Source organism: Alexandromys fortis, unplaced genomic scaffold, assembly GCF_014885135.2.
Source record: "Alexandromys fortis isolate MF-2015 unplaced genomic scaffold, M_Fortis_MF-2015_v1.1 scaffold_27, whole genome shotgun sequence".
In the NCBI taxonomy this organism is placed as follows: domain Eukaryota; kingdom Metazoa; phylum Chordata; class Mammalia; order Rodentia; family Cricetidae; genus Alexandromys; species Alexandromys fortis.
Window position 1 is genome coordinate 3,454,153 of NW_026067952.1, and position 24,538 is coordinate 3,478,690.

The window sequence follows — 24,538 nt, forward strand, 5'->3', positions numbered from 1 at the left end:
TGCCGCTGGCGTCAGCCGCTGGTGGCCAGGTGGCGGCGGGGCCTAGCTGGGGCAGAAGAGGTGGAAGTTGGTGCGCGTGAACTCGTGGTGGATGCTCTCGAGAAGCGCGTCTGCATCAGGGGCGGGCTCGTGCGCGTCGGGCGGCCGCGGCCGCGCGCTGTATTCCGGGGTGTAGGTGAAAGAGAAGGCGCTGGGGTAGAAGAGCGCATCTGCACGCAGTAGGCTCACCGGCACCGTAATGGGAGTGCGCAGCCAACGCCAGTCGCTGCCAAAGGCCGCCACGTCTGGCACCACGCACACCAAGGACCGCGGGCTTCTGTGGGTGGTGGGATATGGAGGATAGATTGGCAAACATTCCTACCTCTGAGCCTTGGGGCCAAGCTGTCCTCCTCCTCCCACCTCCTCGCCATTGGTACCTGAACATAGTTTCTGCTTCCACGTCTCCAAACCACACCTTGAGCCCAGCGTGGAAATTCTCTCCGTGCAGCTCCAGCGTGGCCACATCACCTCCACCGCTCAGCTGGGGGCGGATGGGACCAGATGTACGTGACTGGGGAAGGTGTGTGGGGTAGGGGTGGGAGCCTCCCGGGTCCCAGGGCAGGCAGCCCACTCTGCAGTTCACCTCCAGCGTGCTGATGAGGGGCACTGGAGTGACAGGTTCCCGGGTACAGGCCAGGCTGGTGCTGAAGGAGAACTCCACCGACTCGGTGCCAATGATGGTCCAGCAAGAACTGTCGTTGAGCAACGCCCTGTTGGCCTCCTTGGGGCAGAGGGAAGCCTGGCGGGAGGTCCAAAGGATGGAACTAAAGCTTTGCTAGTGGTTCAGCCTTATCAAGTTTCCTTCCTAAGCTTTCCGGTTTATCTGCTCCAGGGAGCTTGAGTGTGACCCCCATACTGTATGGGATATATATCCAAATACATTCTTCTTTTAAAACAATATTTTTATTTATACTGTGTATTTATATATGTGTGTGTGTTTGCGCGTGCTTCAGTGTGGAGAATCTTCCTCAATTGCTCTCCACTTTATTTTCCAGACAGTCTGTCACTGAACTTAAAGTTGGCTCATTTGGCTAGACTGGCTAAGAAAAGCCCTGGAATTCTCCTGGCTCTGCCTCCCAGGTGCTGGGATTACAGGTGTGGGCCACCGTGTTCAATTTTTAAGAACAGATGTGAGTGCTAGGGTATTGAATTCAGGTGCCAGAGTTGGCACAACAGGTACATTACCAACTAACCATTTCTGCAGCCCCAAGAGTTCCATCCTCTCCCTTAGAGAACACTAAGTCCTTGAACCAGCTTAGTTAGCTTAGTCTCTCTCTCTCTCTCTCTCTCTCTCTCTCTCTCTCTCTCTCTCTCTCTCTCTCGTTTTTTTTAAAAATATTTATTTATTTATTATGTATAAAATATTCTGTCTGTGTGTGTGCCTGAAGGCCAGAAGAGGGCGCCAGACCTCTTTACAGATGGTTGTGAGCCACCATGTGGTTGCTGGGAGTTGAACTCAGGACCTTTGAAGAGCAGGCAACGCTCTTAACCACTGAGCCATCTCTCCAGCCCCTCTCTTGTTTTTTTTTGAGACAGGGTTTCTCTGTGTAGCATTTGGAGCCTGTCCTGAAACTAACTCGGTAGACCAGGCTGGCCTTGAACTCACAGAGCTCCGCCTGCCTCTGCCTCTCATTACCACCACCTGGCGAACCACTTTAGTTTCTAATAACCTAGTTTTCTTTTCTTCTTTTCTCTTCTCTTCTTTTCTTCCTTCTCTATCTTTCTTCCTTTTTTCTTCTTCTTTGAGACAGGGTGTCTCTGTAGACCAGGCTGGCCTTGAACTCAGAGATCCGCCTGCTTCTGCCTCCTGGATGCTGAGATTACAGATGTGTGCATCATCTGGCTATAATTATTGTTTTCTATATTTTATGATTCTATCTACTAACATTCTTGAATAATATCTTTTGGAAGAAATATTACTTAATAATTATTGTTTTCCACACTGTATAATTTTTGGGCCTTGACAGTCTATAACTTTGTTCAGTAATATTCAATGCTATTTCCTACTATGATTTTGTTTATCTTCTGCAATTTTTTTATGTATGCATATGTGAATCTTTGCCATATGTGTGTGACCTTCAGAGGCCAGAAGAGGATTTCAGATCCCATAGAGCTGGAGTTGCAGGTGGCTGTGAAGTCGTGGCCCACTATGTGGGTGCTGGGACTTGAACTTGGATCCTCTGGAAGAGCAACAAGTTCTCTTACCTACTGGAGCTATCTCTCCAGTTCATATAGTCTGCACTTTCATATCCCAACATCTAAAAGCCCTTGGGAAGGAGTATTGGTTACTAACGGTGATTACAGTGCTTTTCTACATCCTGTGACTCTGCTCGTCCGCGGACGGCACTACCTTGTGAGAAGTGGCAACCTTTGTGGGCAAGATCTTACATCCTACGGCCCCTGGATTCTTCCTGATGGGCTGGGCAGTCTCTGTTTCTCACCTGGAACCGCACCACCTTCTCTGTGGCAAGGCATAAGTAGGCGCCACCCCCTCCTGGAGTGTCACCTGGGAACTGGAATGCGCACTTGTGCAGCTGGGAAATGGGTTCATCCACGTCTAGGAGGGCACACTGCTTGGCTACTTTGCGGATGATCTGCAGCAGAGGGGTGTCAGGAAGAGGGGTGGCAAGGTGCGGGGTTCCCCAGAGGCTGGCTGCTCTCCCAGCCAGGCAGTTCTATTCTGATAGCCGTGAGGTCACGGGCACACTCCCATGAAGCACTAAGAGAGAATCGGTGTCTGTAGACCTTCAGGCCTCACCGCCCCCAGCCCTGCCCACAGTGGTCACACTTCTGTACTGATCTGTGGTTACCCGTGTGGATACAGAGTCCTTTCTCATACCATAGGAGGCAGTGTGACACCCGTGACTGTACAAACGAGCTGCACGAGGGAGCCATAGCGGATGTAACCTTCCTGGGGTGGAAAGTCCCCTTGGGAACGGTGCTCATCAGCTGGAGATGAAAGAAAGGGACAAAGGCTTCAGAACTTCTGCCCCAAATCCTGCTTCTCCACTTCTGGCTTTGTGACACACCACAGCTGGCCACGGCCGAAGAAGCAAAGACTAGGGATCTAGTCCTGGAGAGGTAATCTGTGGTCATCCCCACAAAGGTGTGCTCCCTGGGCCAGCCACCTACTGGCTTGAGGGGAAAGGGCGTAGCCACAGGGATTAGAATAGAGTGGGTGAGCTAAGGCGGTGGTGAGGGCAAAGCTTTGTTCTCCCCTCCCAAGGCTCAGTAACACTGGTTTACCTTCCTGAAGCGTTGATTAAATATGCTAACACACATGGAGCCCCCAGCCCGCGCCTGCTCTATGATTACCCAGGTGGAGCGTGAAGGCAGCCCACTGTCTTGCGCTGGCCACAAAGGCCCCGTCTTCCACAGAGAGGTAACGCGTGGACACTGTCTGGGAGCGCAGGCGGTTGAAAAGGGAGACCTTGGAGCCCGAGGAGATGCACACTGTGAGGGAAGTGGGATCAGTGTGGTCTCTCGGTCTCCCCAGATGATCTCCTGTCCTCTGTGACAGCCTGCCTACTCTGCCCGCTGGCCTGGACACGATAGGGATTGGAATTTCCCAGCGGGTTAGCTAGGGCCGCTCTAGTTCTGCTTCTGAGCTTGCCAGCTCCCCGGCGTGACCGGACATCCTTCAGTTCAGTAGGCTGAGATCATCAAAGTCACTCAGGGCCTGGTTGGCTATAGGTACTGTGCTGGGAGCTGATGGTGTGCACTGGGCTTTGCTCTGAGCGAGTTCATGGGTCTTCATGGAGGACTTCAATACCAAATGCTAACACTAGGCTGAGTTCAGGAGGCCTCCGGAGGCCGGGAAGCGTGAAGCAGGTAGGGGTGGCATAGGCGGCCAGCCTCCAAGCACAGATCACGTATATGAAAGAACAGGGGAACTTTTTGAGAGCTCAATGTGTCTTCCAGCCTATGGCATGTGCTCAGAGACCCAGCTTTATTTTCTCACTGACTTAGACCAGTCAGTCTTCCTCTCTACTCCCAACACTGGTCAGACTATTGGCATACCATTTATACCTAGTCCAGGCCCCCTTCCATTGAATTTATTATACAATAGGTCCGTCTGTCCTTCCTCCTTCTCTTCCTTCCTTTCTTTTTTCTATATGTGTGTGTACATGTGTGGGTGGGTGCACACACCTGTGTGGGTGTGTGGATTGAGAGCTTACTATTTTTCTAGAACTTTCTGACCATAGAGCCGAGGAGGATCCCCCTGTCCCTACTTGCTCAGTGCTGGGGTCACATTCAGCTTTTATGGGGACCCAGATTCAGACCCTGCTGCTTGTGTGTAAGCACTTCCCCCACCAAGCCGTCTCCTCATCCTTTCCTTTTCTAACTATGGGTATCAGCTCAGTTGATTCTCTTATTTCCAGCTAAGGGATCAGTCTGCCCGAAATCAGGCAGCTAGCAAACTTCAGGGCAGGGCTCTAACCAAGACCGCCAGATGCTACACGATGTCACCACGCCATCCACGTTTCCTGAATACCAAGGGCCACCTAGAACGCTGCTTGGATCTGGGACACAACTTCCTTAAGGTCATTTTTAATTTGCCTCAGGTTTGGCACCTGCCTGCAGATTTTATCTGCTCTTAGCCCCTCACTGTCGTCCTCAAATCTGGTGCCTCTTCTCTTTCCTGCATCACGTGGGGATCTCCATGTATGCGCGTGACTTTTCTCTTGGTCTCGGCCAGCCACTTACTCCCCAGACTTCTTTCCACTCAGTCTCCACCTCGTCCCCCTGACTCCACCCCTGCACCCTCCTCCCAACTTCACAGCTCTGGATTTGAATGGCGCCCTCCCACTCCACCCCCTCTCACGGTCTGTATTTTTCAGCGACTGCTTCTTCTGTGAGGGCTTGGAGATCACCTTGATGAGGCGACTATGGAAGGTGCCCAGCTCCCGGCCTCCTCGCAGCACAAGCCGCAGCACTAACCGGAAGTGCTTCCTCTTATCGGCGTCGGAGATGTACAGGGTCTTGGCACAACCAAATTCCTACGGGACTCATGGGGGTGGGGCCCGTCTTATTTCAACTCTGCCAGCGGATGCGCGAACCTTCCGCAGTTATGACATGCGTCCCATCAGAGAAGACAAGAAGCCTCACTAGCTAGGGTCTGGATCAGAACCCACCCTCTGGCCTCCCCGCAAGTAATCTCTTGGCTTCTGGAGAGGACTTAGGAGTTCTCCTTTGCAAAGAAAAGGCAAGATCTGGATATTCTCTCATTCAGTCTCACCCTTGAGTCCGGCTGCTCTTCGAAATTCAACTTCTGCGTCTCAGGAGCATTGCCGGACGCACCATCCAGTCCCATGTAGCCGCAGACCGTGGGTCCGGTCTCCGCAGACTGGTGGGCTAGAAAATGACGGGAATTAACCTTAGAAGGATTGGGGAAACTCAAGGTACCAGTCAAACTTAGTTCTTGCCGCCAGAGGGAGCAACGAGACTGCCACTGCAAATGGCTGGTCTCCAGGCCCCTGCTGAATTACAGTCCCCGAGGGCTCGCTCACCTTGGTCTTGCAGTGGCTTCACCCTCCAGCCTGGACCGGCGAGGTAGACACAGGGCGGAGGACAGAAGAACCTGGAAACACGTAGAGAACTGGATATATCATTTTCACTGTCTCGAAAGTGTCTCAAAGAGACATCAACCCAAAGAATCATAATTCCCTCTCCTCCCCTAATCGAGTGAATCCCTTTAAACACAGAACATTCTTTTGTTTATTAAACCCTGTCAGTCCGGCCCACTCCATCTTCAGAACATATCTGGAATCCATTGGCTTCCTACCACCTCGATCCTAACTGCTACCTTCTGCCTTCCCCACTCTCAGCCTTCCAACTCTTTCTCCCTTGTCACTGTCCCTCTTGGAACTTGTTTTTCACCCAGCAACCAGATTACTTCTTCTTCTCCTTCTTCTTCTTCTTCTTCTTCTTCTTCTTCTTCTTCTTCTTCTTCTTCTTCTTCTTCTTCTTCTCCTTCTTCTTCTTCTTCTTTTCTCGAGACAGGGTTTGTCTGTAGCTTTGGAGCCTGTCCTGGAATTTGCTCTGTAGACCAGGCTGGCCTCGAACTCATAGAGATCCACCTGTCTCTGCCTCCCGAGTACTGGGATTAAAGGCATGGGCCACCACCGCCCATCTACCAGATTACTTCTTATGGCTTGGCAGATAAAATGCTTGCCAGGGCAAATCTGACAACCTGAGTTCAATCCCCAGAACCTACTGAAAGGTGGAAGAAGAGAACCAACCACACAATGTTGTCCTTCTTTTGCACTTGAGTAAAGATGCCATGTATCAGTCTTGTGCAACTGGATGCTTAGTGCCCAGCAGCGACCACAGGACCTCTTAAGTAACTGAATGGATGGGTAATGTGTGGGGATGTGGGGATCTGAAAGTCCCTGTCAAATTCTGCTGTAGATCACAGTTGGTGGCTATTATTGGTTGAGGAACAGGACTCTGGTTGGCCAGTACCTGAGGTGCCAGCCTTAAGGCCTCCAAGATGTGACAGCTAAATGGTGAGAGGTTTGGAAGGGTGTACAGGGCTGAAGGCTGCGGAGACCTGGGTGTGGATAGAGTCACCTACCGCTTCTCGTTTCCATAGGATTTCTGAGCCACCTTGGCATGCAGGATCCACACAGTCTGCTCACATCTTTGCTGCAGGCATGTGCGCACACCTTCCCTCAGGATGGTGGCGTGCTCTGGGGGTGACCTAGGAATAGGGATGGGACAACCAGCCACCGGAAGGGTCAAGGGTTGTGTGGGCTGAAGAGGGAGACTGGGGTTGATTTCCATTCCCCCAGGGGTCGGGTCATGGGCCTGTGGGGAGCCCACCAGGATCACCCAGGTGCTGCACTCTGTGGATGACTTCCTGGCTGTTGTAGTCTGGGGCCACGGAGGAAGAGCTGCATTTGAAAGCCCTACATTTGGTTTTCATCTGGAGGTGGGCTTTGTGGAAATGGCAATTAAGCCCTCACCCCAGGAGAATAAGAAGAAACAGGCTTTGCTGGCCCCAGGTCCAGGGCACAAGCGCAGTTCCAGCAGGCAGATGGGTGTAGATGTGAATGAGGCCCCAAGCCGCGTTAGTAGGATGGAGATGGACCGGAGTCTTTCTGATGGGCAAACAATACCGCTGGCATATTACTACGGGGGTTTTCTGTTCTTCGAATACAGGGAATCAAGAACTGGCCTTGTAGGGTGAGCTAGGCCAGCTCTCTGGGGTCTGTTACTTGTCAGTCTGAGGGTTTAGCAGGTGAGGATGGATTCTCACAAAACTTACACAATTAAACGGAGCATGGTGGGAGATATTTGGGAAATGAGCAGTTGGGCCCTGAAGAGAGCTAAGAACTCGGAGGCTGTCCCTTTGAGTCCTTTTACCCTCTTAGCAGGACCAAGTCCCGGCCTTCCATCACTCCTGGAAGGGACAGCTGAGGGCAAGAACCGGGCGCGTCCTTGGAAGCCCAGCCAGGCCAGGCAGTCGGCGGCCAGGACCGCTCCGCCTCTTGGGGCTCTCCTCTGGGAAGTGTCTCGTGTAGGATTCCAGAGCATTCCGGCTGCCGGGAGTGTCGCCGCCCCGACTCCAGCTGTAGCCGAATTCCGGCCCGCAGCTCGAGCTTGCAGCTCCGACAGTGGCAGGAGAAGGGGGCACCGCGCTTGCCCGGCCCGGGTACTCAGAGGAAGGGGGAGATCTCTCCCTGCCAGTGGGAGGGGTCGCAGCCCGCGCTCCCCCTCCCCACCCGCCCGCCCCAGGTTAAATGCAGCTGCCGCCTCGCCTCGCTCTAGCTGTCTGGCAGTCCCCACCTAGGGCAAGCTGCCCACGCCGTTACCTGGTCCAACTCCCTAGGAGGCTTGGCCCGTCACTCTGTAGCCGCGCCTCTGAACTGTCCCGCAGGCTCAGGTGAGTCAAAGGGCCCGGGGGCACCGAGGGGTCTGCAGGGAAGCCGGCAGAAAAAACCGTGGGGGGACTGTACTTAGCCGCCTACGTGCCCACGTCTAACCTGCAGTACTGTTTCCGATGGCCCTGCAGCAAGGCCGACTAACCGTAGGCCCTCATTCTCTAATCTCCTCCCTCTAGGTTCTGGCAGCTTCCCAAAGTGCCCATTCCCGGTCAGCTCTTGATCTCATAGACCCCTTCCTCGGGCATGGGAGAAACTTCCTCCCCAATGTAAGGATTGACTCTTTAGGTCTAGGAGAACTGGGGTCCAGTGGCAGTCTGGTGGACCACCACTTCAAAGTAAGCCCTTGAGTGATAACTCCCTTGGTCCTCCCTGGACTGACGGGGGTGGGGAGATGGCGTCGGGAAAGTTGAAGTTGAGGCTATTTTGACTTTCTAAGATTCCTGGGTGCAGGTGAGGTGATACCAAGTACGAGTCGACATAGGCCAAGAGCAGGATTAGAGGGATCACAGTCAAGAGCCAACAGAGTCTCAAAGGCTCCGTGGACCTTTACTCAGATGGTAACCCGGATGGTGCCTCAGCTATGGCCCACTCCAGAAAAGGCAGCCCCTTCCTTTTACCTCCACCAGCAAGCAGCTGACATTATCTTGCTAGCTCAGTCACTCTACCACGACAGGCCCTGCCAGAGGGATTTTTGTTCTACCCTGCCTGGAAAACCAGAAGGGAGAGGAATCCCGGATGGGAAGGAAGGTAGTTTGGAGCCAGACACACACACAGGCTTTGCTCAGAATGGGCCCATTCAAGGAACTGGGGGGCGGGGCGGCGGTGGGTTAGGGGGCGCTGGACTGCTTTGCCAAGAAACAGCGACAGAAAAATGGATTGAGCAGGCTCAGCGTCCCGTGTGGGGGTGGGGTAGGGAAAGGAAGAAAGGCTTAGTGATTCCTAGGTGCCAGGGAACCTGGGAACTCTGGAGAAAAAGAAGGGGGCCTAGGTTTAGTTCTGTATCTGGAGCTCAGCTGGCACTCTTTTTGGGCTCCACATTTTCCATTAGTACAGTATGTGTTGTGTGTCCGTGTGTGTGTTGTGTGTCCCTGTGTGTGTCCGTGTTGTGTGTTCCTGTGTGTGTCCGTGTTGTGTGTTCCTGTGTGTGTCCGTGTTGTGTGTTCCTGTGTGTGTCCGTGTATGTGTGTGTGTCTGTGTTTTCGTTCTCAGGGGACCTCTCTAGGCTATGCAGGAGGGTGAAGACTCACCTGTTGTCCCCATAGGGTCCATGGCCGCTGGTCGGGGCCCCAGCAGCTCTCTGGGCACGTCTAGTGCCTCTGTCTTCGGTACCTTCCACACCTCTGCACCCCCCAGCCCTCTCACCGGATATATTTCGTCCAAGCCTTATCTTCAAGGTCCCGCGGCTCCCCAGCGTCCTGTTTGCTCTGGGCAGGGGCACCTGCTGGGCAGATGTGGGCTTCCCATGGCCGTAGAAGCCAGACCCGGCGGCGCCCCCTGGCGGCCTTTTCTTAGTGCAGGCGAGTAACAAAGACGGAGGCAGTTCTTGTTCAGGGCCCACTCGCTTACCACAAAGACCCTAGAACCCATAAGGGCTTGCTCTCCTCAGGGGGTCGGGAGACAGTGGGGTTGGCTTCTCTCTGCTGAAGAAGAGAGTACGGAGCACCTTGACTGATTCCCAGGCCAGGCAGACAGGATTCTATCCCGGTGTGGCCACTTTCCTGCTGCGCGAGGCTGGCTAGCAGCATTTAATTTCTTTAAACCTCTTTTTCTGAATAGGTGCAGCCAAGCCAACAACGGCCTCGAGTGTCAGAACTGGGTAGAGAGTTAATGCCACATCGAATGAACACATTTAACGCTGTACCTGGTATTGAGAAAAGGCTTTTTTTTTGGGGGGGGGGGTCAGTAGAATGGCTCAGTGGGTAAAGGTGCTTGCTGCTAAGACCGACCACCGGAGTTCAGGACGGTCTAATCCTGGGACCCATACAATGGAAGGAGAGAGCCGACTTTAACGAACTGCCTTCGACCTCTGTGTGTGTCGTAGTGTGTATATGCCCGCACAATAAAAAAATACATGTAAAACATCTTTTTATAAAGGCGTTTATCCCCTTTTGAATTTTACATGTTTTGCCCACTCTTTATTTACTTGGTGTCCTGTAGTTCTGCAAAATGTCATTTTCTACAAGGCTCACCTTTGAATCTCAGCAATCCCAGGGTGGTGACATCAAAAAGATATTATAGAGCTTTTGTTTTGAGATAAGGTCTCACTATATAGCCTGGCTATGTCTACCAGACTGCCCTCGAAGTCACAGAGATCTGTCTGCTTCTGCCTCCTGAGTGTGCAACCATGCTTGGGAAGACATTTTGAGCATACACAGAAACCAAGTGCACACCCCCTGAAATGAGAGCCAAGTCAAACTGTTGCTTTGTTACCTTCAGGCTGTGGCACTTTGGTTCTTCATCCTGCAAGCACCATGAGAGGCCACCTTTGCTGGCCACTGCTTCTCTCGCTGTTCTTTCTCCAGCCCTGGGAAATCCAGCTCCAGACCACAGGTGAGCTGGGGCCCAGCCCTCGTCATGGGAGGAGGGGTGCAGAAACAGTTCCTTCATCTACTGCCAGCCAGCATTGCTGGGGTGGGAGCAAGGACTTTGGGACACTTTAGGCTGGGTTTGGGCTTCCCACTTCACCCCTCCTGTTGTTTCTACTCCTGGAGTATGTGGTAGAGTTTTGGGTTCATGCAGAACTGATCTTCTGGTGTTGCAGTTTATTGAAGTATATTGAAAATATGGAAAAAATCAGGTGATTTCACATAAAAACCCCTATTTGAGAATTTTCCTGAAAAAAAATGAAAGGACCTGTTAAACATCCAGCCCATTTGGGTATATAACAGTATGTAGCTGGGACAACCCACGTTAGCAGGGATACAGAGGCTTGTGATATCATAGGCATAACTGAACCAGTTCATACATTTATGATATCTGGTTGGTCCATGAAGGCATTGGAGATTGGGACATCTCTTTGCTCACTTCTTAAATATATAATGTCGACTCAGAATTGCTCCCAGAGCTGTATGCAGGGAACTTGTGCATTTCCTGGGTCAGTGATGAATGAGTGGCTGTATCCAAGGCATGTTTGTTAGGTTAATATGCTGGGCGCTGTTTCATTCAGATAACAGCATTTCTTTTGGCTTTTCCTGAGAGATCAGCTTTAGTTGACCTGAGAGAGTCCTTTCCCATCTCCCCGCAGGTCCTAGGTGCTACACTGGCCCCCTGGATTTGGTGTTCGTGATTGATAGCTCCCGCAGCGTGCGCCCCTTCGAGTTTGAGACCATGCGGCAGTTTCTGGTGGGCCTCCTCCGTAACCTCGACGTGGGGCTGAACGCCACGCGTGTTGGCGTGATCCAGTATTCTAGCCAAGTACAGAGCGTGTTTCCCCTGGGCGCATTCTCGCGCCGGGAGGACATGGAGCGCGCCATCCGCGCGGTAGTGCCGCTGGCTCAGGGTACCATGACCGGGCTGGCCATCCAGTATGCCATGAACGTGGCGTTCAGCGAGGCCGAAGGCGCGCGCCCATCTGAGGAGCGAGTGCCGCGCGTCTTGGTCATCGTGACCGACGGGAGACCTCAAGACCGAGTGGCCGAAGTGGCTGCGCAGGCGCGCGCCCGCGGCATTGAGATCTACGCGGTGGGAGTGCAGCGAGCAGACGTGGGCTCTCTACGCGCCATGGCTTCACCGCCCCTGGACCAGCACGTCTTCTTGGTGGAATCCTTCGATCTCATCCGGGAGTTTGGCCTGCAGTTCCAGGGCCGGCTGTGCGGTGAGTTAGAGCATCGGCTGAGCTTTCTCTAGCTTCGCGGAGGCTACATTCAAGTTTGCATCATTACAAACAAATCCCTCCCTGTGGGGTGGCCCCTCAGCTTTACTCCGCCCTCCAGGCACAGTAGGGTGTTTATGTCAGCAGAAGGGTGCATCACAATTCAGGCTTGGTCCCACAACACCATGCAGCCAGTCGTGCTGGATCAGGGACTTGCTATGTCCTTTGCGTCATGTGTCACACGCTGAATGTCAAACTCTAACACAAAAATGTCTTTTAAACAAGGATCATCGCTGGGCAATGTTGGTACTCACCTTCAATCCCAGCACCCAGGAGGCAGAGACAGGCAGATCTCTGTGAGCTTGAGGCCAGCCTGGTCTACAGAGTGGGTTCCAAGACAGCCAGAGCTGTTACACAGAGAAACCCTGTCGCAAACAAACAAATTAACAAAAACAAACAGAATCATCAACCCTCCAAACTAAGAGTGTTGTGTATCAGGAGTCATGCTCCGCCCACGGGAGAATGGTTCCTCCTACTCTAAGCCCCGCGCCCATCCTTCCATTCCCGTTTACAAAGGCCATGAGAACTCTTTTAGTCACTTTTGCGGGGGGGGGGGGGGGCGGGACTGTTGGGGGGGGGGAGGAAAACGACTTGATTTCTTGTAACCCAGACTGGCCTTGAAATCGATTTGTAGCTGAGGCTGACCTTGAATTCCGGATCCTCCCGAATCCACCTCCTAAACACTGAGATTACAGGCTTGGGGCGCTAGCTTTGTGCTCACACGTTGAGCTATTTCATCTCCTGTGATTTGTACCTCTCCACCTTCCTGCACGACCCTCTTCATGGAGGGCAGTGTTCTTTTCTAAGACCATTCAAAGGTTCTTCCTTCCCCTAGCCCTCTCCCCTGGACTGGCCCTCTCAAAGAAAGGAATCCATAGCCTTCTCAAATTCAGACTTGGGTATTTACTTCAAGACCCCGCTGCCTATCATTGAGCCCTCTCCTTGGACACTTCTGCTCCCCTGTTCTCTGCTGATTTTCTCCTTGTGTGTCCTCAGGCAAGGACCTATGTGCTGAGCAGGGACATGGCTGCCAACACCAGTGCGTCAATGCTGCAGGAACCTTCTACTGCACCTGCAACTCTGGCTACAAGCTAGCCCCAGATAACAAGAAGTGTTTGGGTGAGCACTGCCCCATCCTGGAGTCTCATTGTTCCTGAACCTTCTTTGCCTTCACAGCATCACAACAACGATTTTGGCAAGTCCTTTGGAAGTAGAAGCACACCCCCTTTATCTTACAAGCCATAGAAAGAGGGGATATTAATTGGGGCCACACAAGTCTATGGTGAACCAGATCTAGGAGTCTTGACCCCACCCAGTTAATCGTTGTTTTTGTACCCTTTCTCCTCCGTTTGGTACAGTCGCCTACCTGTCTCCAATCCACCTCCCAGACTTGTTTCTTCTGTCTCCTCCAAGTCCAACCCTTCAAGTTTGTCACTTAGACACCTCTGGGATCATCCTCAGCTACGCGGCCCTCTCAACTCTCCACCCTGAATGTTCTTCATTCTTACCTCTGCACCTCAGCTCTCCCTCTCTGTGGTGCCTCCTCTCCTCTCTGTGAATTTATTTATTTATTTATTTATTTATTTATTTATTTATTTATTTATTTTTGAGACAAGGTTTCTCTGTAGCTTTGGAGCCTGTCCTGGAATTTGCTCTGTAGACCAGGCTGGTCTCGAACTCACAGAGATCCACCTGCCTCTGCCTTCTGAGTGCTGGGATTAAAGGCATGCGCCACCTTTGCCTGACTATTTTTTTTTTCACTTTAATTCTGAAAAGCTATGATGCGTGATACCTTCGTTAGATGATTGTTTTTTTTTTCTTTTTGGTGAGTGGCTTTTTTTTTTAAAAAAGCAAACATATATGAATATTTGGGTTTTTCCTTGTGATGAGCATATTTTGGTGAGTATTCCTGGGACTGTGTTTTCTACCACTCATATAGTGCCAGTTAGATCAGACCTTGTGTTAGGAGACTTCCATACATTCACAGCAACTAGTTCCACAGTTTTAGCTTCACAATCTGGAAAAAGAGGTCATGTGATCCCAATAACCCAGATACCACCTGGGTCTTCTTCTGCTTAGAAACTTGGAAAGGTTTTGGGGGGGCTGGAGAGATGGCTCAAAGTGGTTAAGAGCACTTGCTACATAATCATGAAGACTGGAATTTGGATCTCAGCGGTCATGACCAGACAGTCATCTGGGAAGTGCCTGTAACCCCAGCTCTGAGGTGGGCAGAGACAGGAAGCTCTCTGGGACTTGCTGGTCTCCAGCGTAGCCAAGAAAACAGGAGCTCCAGGTCTAGGGAGAGATGCTGCCTCAAAGGAATAGGTGGAGAGCGATGAGGAAGATGTCCAACACCCTTCTGATCCGAGTGCCATACAGTTGTGCACAGCAGCGCGCACGCACACACACACAAATATTCAAAAGTCAAGCTTAAAAAGGTTTGATATGCACCCTATTCGATTACTGTCAACGTTCTTTTCCTAAGGTATCTAGAACACGCATTTTGGTAGCTATATTCTGCTCTGGGTTTTTGTTTAGTTCCCTTCCTCTTTCTTCTTTGGCCTTCTCTCCTCTCCTCTCCTCTCCTCTCCTCTCCTCTCCTCTCCTCTCCTCTCCTCTCCTCTCCTCTCCTCTCCTCTCCTCTCCTCTCCTCTCCTCTCCTCTCCTCTCCTCTCCTCTCCCTTTCCCTCCTCTTCCCTCCTCTCCTCTTCTCTCCTTTTCTTTTGTCTCCCCCACCTCTCCCTTACTTTCTTGTTGTGTATCTCATGCTGGCCTCAAATTCATGACCCTTCTTCCCTAACCTTCAGAGTACAGAGATAACTGATACTATGCCTCACCTTGCTGCATTTTTTTTTTTTTTTTTTGATTTTCGAGACAGGGTTTCTCCGTAGCTTTTGGTTCCTGTCCTGGAACTAGCTCTTGTAGTCCAGGCTGGCCTCGAACTCACAGAGATCCGCCTGCCTCTGCCTCCCGAGTGCTGGGATTAAAGGCGTGCGCCACCACCGCCCGGCTGCTGCATTCTTTTTACTTATGATCTTTTCTCAAATTTTTAGTCCCACGTGCTCACCTTGTTACAGTCTTCGGTTTACACATATGTGCACAGAAGGCTCTGCTTTCATATGTACGTGTACACGTGTCCATTTTGTAAAAGGTGGAAGTGGGCAGGGATATGAGTAAGGTAAAACTCAAACATACAGAGAAAAACATTACTTGTAATTGCCGCTAGATGCCCTTGTTCCTGGAAGCCCTCAATTATCCTACTACAGGGATTTCCCCATTGCCATCTTTAGCCCACAGGGCTACGAAACTTCATCCTATCTGTGACTTTTCTCCGCCTGTCCCCTGAAGTCCCTTTTCCAGGAATCCCAACATTTCACCATTTTCCCCAGTTCAGATCTAGGCCATCTTTGCATATCCAAACCGTCAAAGTAATCCATCCAGCAACAGGTCTCCCTTCTGCCCCTTCAGAAGGAAATAGTAAACAGCTTCTTCCTACTGCGTTTCTCGGACAGGTGAAGATGCTGCTCCTCACGCTCAGCTGTGAGCCGTTGAGCTTGTGGAGGATGGGATCCTCCTCTGATGTGGGATTCCCCTCTGGTTGCTGTGAATACCATCGGTTAATGAATAAAGTAACTGCTTTGAGCCTATAGCAGAGTAGGGCATAACAGAGCTAGGTGGGGAAAACTAAACTGAATGCTGGGAGAAGGGAGGTGGAGTCAGGGGAAGCCATGTAGCCTTGCCAGAGACAGATGCCAGAACTTTACCTGGTAAGCCACAGGTAAATTAATGGAGATGCATTTATTTAAGATATGAATTAGCCAGAAATAGGCTTAAGCTATTGCCAAACAATATTGCAAGTACTATGGTTTCTGTGTGATCATTTTGGGAGTCTGAGTGGATGGGAAATGAACAATGGCCTCCTACTGTATGTAGTCTTCCACATGCTGGACTCAGCAGTGGGCCCTTTGGCTCTGGGAAATGTCACCCAACCCTGTAGAAAGAAGACTACAAATGTCTGGAAAGCACACCAGATTAATTAATTGTGACCTTTGGGGTAGGGCAAGGCATGGGTGTTAGCATTTTTTCTTTAATTAAAAAAAATTTGAAGAAAATGGGCTGGAGAGATGGCTCAGAGGTTAGGAGCATTGCCTGCTCTTCCAAAGGTCCTGAGTTCAATTCCCAGCAACCACATGGTGGCTCACAATCATCTGTAATGGGGTCTGGTGCCCTCTTCTGGCCTGCAGGCATATACACTGACATAATTTTGTATAATAAATAAATAAATATTTAAAAAAATTTGGTGCATGTACGTGTATGCAAATGCCTGTGGAGGTCAGAGGTCAGTGTCAAGTATCTTCCTCTACCACTCCCCACTTCATTATTATCGAACAATTTTTGATTATTACTAGTGTGTATGACGTGTGAGTGCAGGTGTGTGTGTGGGGGGGCAGTGTGCATGTGGAGGCCAGAGGACAACTCTGTGGACTTGAAATGGGTTTTGAACTCAGGTCATAGGCTTGTGAGGCAAATATTGTGTTAACCATGGAGTGATCTCCTGAAACTTTATTTATTTATTTGTTTGTTTTTTTTTCTTTTTAAGATTTTTTTGAGACAGAGTTTCTTTGTGTAGCCCTGGCTGTCCTAGAACTCTCTCTCTAAAGACCAGGTTGCCCTTGAACTCACAGAGCTCCGTCTGCCTCTGCCTTCTGAGTGCTTGGATTAAAGGCATGCACCACCACTGCCCGGCCGCTCCTCTTTCTTTTTTTGAAACAAGTCCTCCCACTGGAGCTGGAGCTCACCATTGGCTAGTATGGTCTGCTGGTGGTCTCTGGAGATCTGCCTGTCTCTGCCCATCTCAGAGCTAGGGTTACAGCAACCATACCCAGCTTTCGTGTGGATGCTGGGGATCCTGACACACTCAGGTTGTCACGCTTGTGCGGCAGGCACTTCACAGACCACACTATCTCCTTGATGCTCAGCCCCAGGCTTTGTTAAAGAGCTCCTCTGAGGGCTGTGTGGCCCGGCTGTGAAATACAGCCCTGAGCGATGACTCCATCTTCTTCCCAGCCGTGGACCTCTGTGCAGAAGGGACTCACGGTTGCGAACACCTCTGTGTCAACTTCCTGGACTCTTATTTCTGCCGTTGTCGAGCTGGCTTTGCACTCCAGCAGGACCAGAGGAGCTGCAGGGGTAAGTAAGCCCCGCTCACCCACCCCTGTGAACGTGCTAGACCGAGGCTCCCGCTGGCTTCACCTTCCATTTCTTCCTTCCTTCAGCCATTGACTACTGCAGCTTTGGAAACCATAGCTGTCAGCATGAGTGTGTGAGCACCCTAGCGGGGCCACAGTGCCGCTGCAGAGAGGGTCACGACCTGCTTCCTGATGGGAGGAGCTGTCGGGGTGAGGAGGTGTCTTCTCTCAGATTTGTAGAGAATAGGAAGTGATTCGAGGTGCTGGGGTCTAACCTGACTCTTTCTGCTTGGTATCTCCTCTAAGTCAGGGACTTCTGCAATGGCGTGGATCACGGCTGCGAGTTCCAGTGCGTGAGTGAGGGTCTTTCCTTCCGCTGCCTGTGCCCTGAGGGGAGGCGACTTCAGGCTGATGGCAAGAGCTGTGACCGTGAGTTATAGGCAGAGGGTCTTCTTCTGCCCCGTTGCCTACAATCTGACCTCCTCAATGCCCTTGTCATAGCCCCAAAGATGTGGTGTGGATGGCTGTCTGTGGGGGGATGGGCTTTTTCCCAGCTTCTGTTCCAACCAGTCCTCTTCCCTGCTGCCAAGGCTGATTTCAAAATCTGTATCTAATCATATTCCTCCTTCACTCAAAATCCTTTTGTGGCTCACCAGTGCCTACAAAATAAAGATCAAATGCCTTTCCCTTGAGTTTTTCCAGGGCTGGGTACAACCACATTAATGGATAATGAAACCAAATTAGTGGGTTAAAATCAGCGTTTAAAGGAAAGAAGAGGAAACGGTTTCCTGGTCTTAGGAAAGCAAGTATTGCTTCATGAGGCAGCAGTTTAGTTCCATGTAAGAATGTGAAGTGCACCGTGATATATTATTATTCTTGTGTCTCGTTGTGGGCTGAGGTCAGTTTTGAAGGTATCACTTAAGCTCATTACAATCTCGCTTTAGTCAACTCTAGCCCATCTCTTGCTACACTTGAACCTTTTAGTCACACTGGCCTACTTCTTCCCAAATGTAGCATGAGCTTCCCAGCTCCCATTCCTTTGTACATGCTTCCATCAACCTTCTAGAATGTCTCTTCTTGCCTTGGCAAATTCCTCGTCGTCAGAGTGCATTGGTCCATCCAGGTTGCTGTGTGGCGGTGCTGTTGTGTGTTGCTCAACGCTGGGCGACTTATAAAGAACAAAGCTTATGGAACTCAAATCTGTAGGTCCAAGAGCATAGTATCAACATCTCAGTGTTGGTGATGGCCACACGACCATCTTGAGAGTGAGGAGCATGTGTGTACCGGGGATCAAATACAGGAGGCGCCCGTCCTTTGTAACGATTCGCTGTCAGGATTATTAAGCTAGTCTCTTGAGACCTACTCCATTCTTTGATATTGGCATTACTTTCTTCCTAGGGCATGCTCCATGACCTAATTATCTCCCAGAAGGCCTGCTATGGTTTTGATACAAAGTGTTTCCTCTCAGGACTCATGTATCAAAGGCTTGGTCCTTAATGCAAGAATGTTCAGAGCCTGGGCTTGTTGGAAGTGATTGGATCACAAAGGGTTTTGCCTTTATTAATTGATTAATCCAAGCATAGATTAAGTATGGGAGTAGAGTTTTGGACTGTTGGGAGGTGAAACTGTAGAAGTTGGGCCCCAGCTGGGGAAAGAGGGTCATGGAGTGTATATGTCTTTTGAGAGTTTCTTTCTTTTTTTCAGACAGGGTTTCACATAGCATAAGCTGGCCTTGTACTAGCTGTGTAACTGATAATGACCTTGAGCTTCCTAATCCTCCTGCCTCAGGACCTAACTCAGGACTTGGTATATACTAGGCAGCAACTCCACCAACTGAGCTGTTGATGAGTATTCCAGGCTGGCCTTGAACTCACAGGAATCCTATCTCAGTCTCCCAAGTGCTGAGATCACAGGCCTGTGCCACCACGTCCTGTTTGAAGAGTGTTTTGATCCGGTCCCTTCCTGTCCGTCTCTCCTTTTATAGTGGAGGGTGTGGCTTTCTTCCACCATTCTCCTGACGTCAGCATTACCCCAGGTCAAAGGCCATGGAGCCAGACAGCCATGGACATGATCTGGAACAAATCCTTTCACCTCTGAGTTACTTATGCTAGGTATTCTTGTCGTAGTGATGGAAAATAGACCTTGTGGGTCTTAATCACCACTCTGTCCTGTCACACTGGGGACCAAGCTTCTAGCATATGGACTCTTGGGCACAAACCATATCTAAACCACAACAGTGTCTTAAGTGTTTATTTCTCAGCTCTGGGAAGTCTAAGACCAAGATGCTGGTAGACAGTGTGTCTGGTGAGACTCTGCTTCCTGGGTCATACATGACAGTTTTCTCTCTGTGTTCTCCCATGATGGATGGAAGGAAGAGGCAGGCAACTCTTATAAAGACATTAATTCCATTCAAGAAGGCTCGACTCCCATGTCTGTTTCTAATCCCAGTTTCCTTCCAAAGATGATTTTGTTAGGAGGAAGGGTTCTGGTCTATGAGTTTTGAATTACACAGTTATCCAATCCAAATCAAATACTGAATTGAATTTCAACACCTCTGTGTAGCCTTTCTCAGCCTCTCCAGGTAAAATGATTTATCCTCTCTTGGGCTCCCTTATGTCCCTTCATGGTGCACTTCCCTTAGCTGTAGCAGATGGCATGCCTCGCCTTGTCACATTCTTTCCTGAGCTCATGGGTCAGGATTATGCTTTCTTTGTTGTTGAACTCCTTGGGGGTACTTCCGGATCTCCTGGTTCAGAGCAAAAGGGGGCAAGGATGTAGGGATCAGGTCCAGCAGTTTGTGGTTTAGCTAATCCTGGCTTCCAGTCTTGGCTTTGCCACTACTAACTATGGAAGCAAATTACTTTATCCTTCTGAATCCCAATTTATAGAGAACGGGGATAACACTCAAGGAGAAAGTGAACACAGTGCATGTTTTCAGTGCCTGACACATGGTAAACACCAGTAAGTGATGTTTTTGTCATTGCTATCAATACGGATACGATGCTTTAGAATTGTGACAGAAGATAGGTACTAGGTCATTGATGTATGATAGCTGTGGTGGTATTGTTTCTGTTGGTTATTTAAAAAATGTTTCCTTGTTTTGTTTTTTCAAGATGGGGTTTCTCTGTGTAGCAGTCCTAGCTGTCCCGGAACTTGCTCTGTAGACCAGGCTGGCCTCGAACTCACAGAGATCCACCTGCCTCTGCCTCCCGAGTGCTGGGATTAAAGGCATGCGCCACCACTGCCTGGCCTAAAAAAATGCTTTTTAGCAGAGCATTTGGTTAGTGCTAAGCACTTAACCATCAAAGTCTATCATAAAAAAAGAGGATGGCCGGGCGGTGGTGGTACATGCCTTTAATCCCAGCACTCGGGAGGCAGAGGCAGGTGGATCTCTGTGAGTTCGAGGTCAGCCTGGTCTACAAGAGCTAGTTCCAGGGCAGGAACCAAAAAAGCTATGGAGAAACCCTGTCTCGAAAATTCAAAAAAAAAAAAAAAAAAAAAAAAAAAAGGAGGATGGTGTAACCATGATAGCGGTGATTGAGCACACCACTGGGCACACAGGGCAGGACCCATAACTGGCATGCATTATATAATAAATACTGGCGGTGAATAACTAGTTGAGTATGTGGCTCTGCTGGTCAAGGACCTGACCCCTCCATCCAAACCTTCTCCTTGACAGGGTGCCGGGAGGGCCATGTGGATCTTGTTCTCCTGGTGGATGGCTCCAAGAGTGTGCGCCCACAGAACTTCGAGCTGGTGAAGCGCTTTGTGAACCAGATCGTGGATTTCCTGGACGTGTCCCCCGAAGGCACACGCATTGGCCTGGTGCAGTTCTCCAGCAGGGTGCGCACCGAGTTCCCTCTGGGCCGCTATGGCACCGCAGCGGAGGTGAAGCAGGCTGTCCTGGCTGTGGAGTACATGGAGCGGGGCACCATGACTGGCCTGGCGCTGCGCCACATGGTGGAGCACAGCTTCTCAGAGGCACAGGGTGCACGGCCTCGGGACCTTAATGTGCCTCGTGTGGGCTTGGTGTTCACTGATGGCCGCTCTCAGGACGACATTTCCGTGTGGGCAGCTCGTGCTAAAGAGGAAGGTAAGTTTGGCAAGGGATGGACTTGGGTGGGGTTGGAGTGGGCGACCGGGAAGCAGTTTTCTCGAAGCTTGGAGACCTCTTGAGTGCCTGGGCCCTCTAGGTATCGTCATGTACGCTGTGGGCGTGGGCAAGGCGGTGGAGGAAGAACTGCGCGAGATCGCATCCGAACCATCCGAGCTGCATGTGTCTTACTCTCCCGATTTTGGCACCATGACTCACCTGCTGGAGAATCTCAAAGGCAGCATTTGCCCAGGTGAGCGCATCTCCCCTGGGCCTTCTGGTCTTTTGTTGCCCTGCCTCCCATAGATACCCTGTCCTCAGCACTTCACACACCCTCGGCAGTCACAGCTCTCTATACAGAGCTTGTTATTTAAGCCCGGACCAGCAGAGGCCTGTCTCCTAATGTAGCTTGTCAGAAACTAGGCCCTAGACAATGACTCAGACCCGCAAGTGTTTTGGGTGCACATCAGAATCAAGGAAGCTCTTGATTTGTTGCTCAAATAGTGTTTGGAATACTTTGAGAAAACATCATTTTATTTTTATTGTAATTTTTATGTGCGTCTTTTGCCTGCATGTATGTCTGTGCACCACATATGTGCCTGGTGCTTGTGTTGGCCAGAAGTGTGTGTGTGGGGGTCGGATTCCCTGGGACTGGAGTTACACATAGTTGTGAACCACCACGTGGGTGTTGGGCATTGAACCAGGTCCTCTGAAAGAGCAGCCAGTGTTCTTAACCATTGAGACATCTCTCCAGCCTTGGAGAAAACTGTAAAAAGCAAGCCAAATTCAGCATAGGTAAGTGGAACCAACTATAGCCCTCCAACTTGTTGGAGTTCAACTTTATGGACTTGGCAAAGTGACAGGACTGGGTTTTAACAGAGTAGCTTGAGCTTTCGGGGGGACACAGACCATAAATGCAATCACTCTAATGTACCTGAGGGATACAGACTCAGATGTACCTCTGTGTGTGTGTGTGTGTGTGTGTGTGTGTGTGTGTGTGTGTGTGGTGGGGGGTGGCAGTTGGACCTTATAAGGGACAAAGTTTTTTGGGAGGTCTTGATTTTGACCCCAGGGTCTTTAGAGTCCAACACAGGGCTAAGATGGGATTCTCCATCTAGTGTGTCAGGCACTGCCTGTGGAGGTAGGTCTGCAGGGCTGTGCCCAGAGCAGAGTCTCTGTAATCAACTCTAATGATTAACTAAGGTGTTTTGGAAGCACTGGGCTTTAGGGCCTTTCCTGTCCTGACCCTGTCATTTGCAGGGGATTCTGGATAAGTCCCTCCTCCCCCTTTTCTGTAAGGGGAAGGACACTCAAAGTTACTGCCAACTTTAGATTTCTGAGGCAAGTTGGGGCTCTCTGGTTAACGCTCCTCATTGGCTGGCTGTAGTATGGCCTGGTCTGATCCTCTTTCTTCCGTGACCCTCTGTGGCTACAATTCTAAAGCCATAGGCAATCCTGTCGGGGTTGTTACTGAGACCATCAAGTAATATGACACAAAGTAGTTTGCCAAGTATGGGAGTTTGACCTATAATGCTAACTTTATAGGGAGGGAGAGTGTCAAGAATTGTGCCTATGACTTTATTACCTGTAATATTGAGAATGGGGATGGGTGAGGTGGCACAGCAGGTAAAAGCAGTTGCCATGCAAGCCTGATGACCTGAGTTCGGTCCTGGAACACATTCACAAAAAGCCAGGTGTGATACAGTCGCACCTGTACCCAGCATCCCTACAGCAAGATGGAAGAAGACAGGAGGAGCCCTTGTGAGCTTGTAGGCCAGCTAGCCTGGGCATACATGCTAGCCTGAGTGTACACGGGGGGGCAGAAACAACCAGAGACCCGGTCTCAACAAGGTGGAAGGAGAGAGCTGACTCCCAAAAGTTGATCTCTGATTTCCACAGGAGTGCTGTGGCATGTACACACACACACACACACACACACACACACACCCCATACACGCACATAATAAAAAGGCATGGGCTTACAGTGACGCTATCTCTGGTAAGATTCACCATCATTTTACTTATGTCCCGTTAAGAAAAACTGTACTCCACTCTCGGGTGCTGAAGTGCATGTGGAGATAAATGTGGATCCTTAATTTAAACATTATTTTCTTCAGAACCAATGGAATCACATATTGTTGGGCTTCACCGTGACTCAGTAGGTCTGGGGCAGGGTTGGACCAAACCTGTGTTTATTCCTAGGTTATGCTCTTCTGCTTGTCCACAGACTACAGCCTGAGCAATGCTGGTTGACTTAAAATACACAGTACAGGGTTGGCATGTGCCTGGCATGGCTTTAGGCATTGTGTCAGCGTGGTTTCCAGTTGCTCTCTGTGTATAATGAATTACAACTGAACACAGTAAATAAAACACAAACTGAGCACTTAGATGCAGCTGCCACATTTCCAGGGCTAAGTAGCTCCAGGTGACTTGTGGCTACCAAATCGGGTGTGACAGATACGGAACACTCCCGTTGTTTTTTATGTCTCATTTGGAGAGTGTTTGTCACTCTGGAGTCTTTATTTTTTTATTTTTTATTTTTATTTTTTGAGACAGGGTTTCTCAGTCCTGTCTGTCCTGAAACTTGCTTTGTAGAGCAGGCTGGCCTCGAACTCACAGAGATCCGCCTGCCTTTGCCTCCCAAGTGCTAGGATTGAAGAGGTGCACCACTACTGCCTGGCCTCTAGGTTCTTTCTAATCAAAGTGAAATCCATGGACTTTAATATCCGCATGTTTTAGGAGCTTATTGAAAATACAGACCCTCATTAGGAATCAAAATCTGGATTCTAGTAAGCTCCGTGGATATCCCAGAAAGCACTGGGGTTTCAGAATTTGTACACATACACAAATAGTCTAATCCTCACAACCACCAGTGGGTAAACTAGATTCTCCCTACAGATGCAGGAATTGAGGATTACAGGGGTTGAGTTTTCCCCAGGACTTCTGGGCTCCTTGGCTGGAACTCAGGCCAGGTTTGAATCCAAAGCCTGTATATACTCAACCATCGACCTGGTAGAGATGTATCAGAAGGTCAAGGCCGCAGACCGACGGGCTTCCTTGGCTCACTCTCCTGACTCTTGGTGCTCTGCTTGCAGAGGAGGGCATCGGCGCGGGGACAGAACTTCGGAGTCCCTGCGAATGCGAAAGTCTCGTGGAGTTCCAGGGCCGCACACTGGGAGCGCTTGAGAGCCTGACGCAGAATCATATCCTTTGGGCCTGGAGGCGCGGGCTGCAGGGCAGGTGACAGAATCTCTGAGCCCACGTCTTCCTTAACTGCGCACTGGCCCAGCTGACAGAGCGCCTGGAGGAGCTGGAGAACCAGCTAGCTAGCCGGAAGTGAAGGTCGCCAGCGGTCTGAGCCCCGTGCCCCGCGGCATGAACCGTCCGGGAGGGGGCGCTGGCGGGCCCCCAGCGCTGCCTTCGAGCTGGCCTCGCCTGGACCAGAAGCCGGATTTGG

The 24,538-nt window shown here is 50.6% G+C and overlaps 2 protein-coding genes across 2 annotated transcripts; one reads left to right on the top strand and one right to left on the bottom strand.

Moving 5' to 3' along the window:
• Positions 1–9,197, bottom strand: Rbpjl (recombination signal binding protein for immunoglobulin kappa J region like). Its single transcript, XM_050151109.1, has 12 exons — positions 9,176–9,197; positions 7,857–7,959; positions 6,617–6,742; positions 5,550–5,620; positions 5,279–5,394; positions 4,865–5,039; positions 3,355–3,492; positions 2,879–2,988; positions 2,481–2,633; positions 623–778; positions 417–520; positions 1–316 (listed from the first exon to the last, which is right to left on the bottom strand). Exons 1-12 carry the CDS (start codon positions 9,195–9,197, stop codon positions 43–45), a joined length of 1,548 nt encoding a protein of 515 aa, XP_050007066.1. The 3' UTR covers positions 1–42.
• Matn4 (matrilin 4) lies at positions 7,609–24,538 on the top strand. The gene is made up of 11 exons (XM_050151108.1): positions 7,609–7,927; positions 10,365–10,478; positions 11,173–11,742; positions 12,796–12,918; positions 16,867–16,989; positions 17,076–17,198; positions 17,295–17,417; positions 20,668–21,081; positions 21,182–21,334; positions 24,177–24,283; positions 24,362–24,538. Exons 2-11 carry the CDS (start codon positions 10,400–10,402, stop codon positions 24,419–24,421), a joined length of 1,875 nt encoding a protein of 624 aa, XP_050007065.1. The 5' UTR covers positions 7,609–7,927; positions 10,365–10,399; the 3' UTR covers positions 24,422–24,538.

Coding starts and splice junctions, on each gene's coding strand:
- Rbpjl (XM_050151109.1), bottom strand. CDS start 9,197: ATGGACCCTATGGGGACAACAG. Junction 521..622: donor CCCTCATCAGCACGCTGGAG/GTGAACTGCAGA, acceptor ATCCGCCCCCAG/CTGAGCGGTGGAGGTGATGT. Junction 317..416: donor GAAGCAGAAACTATGTTCAG/GTACCAATGGCG, acceptor CACCACCCACAG/AAGCCCGCGGTCCTTGGTGT.
- Matn4 (XM_050151108.1), top strand. CDS start 10,400: ATGAGAGGCCACCTTTGCTGGCCACTGCTTCTCTCGCTGTTCTTTCTC. Junction 17,199..17,294: donor TGATGGGAGGAGCTGTCGGG/GTGAGGAGGTGT, acceptor ATCTCCTCTAAG/TCAGGGACTTCTGCAATGGC. Junction 24,284..24,361: donor TTGAGAGCCTGACGCAGAAT/CATATCCTTTGG, acceptor CTTAACTGCGCA/CTGGCCCAGCTGACAGAGCG.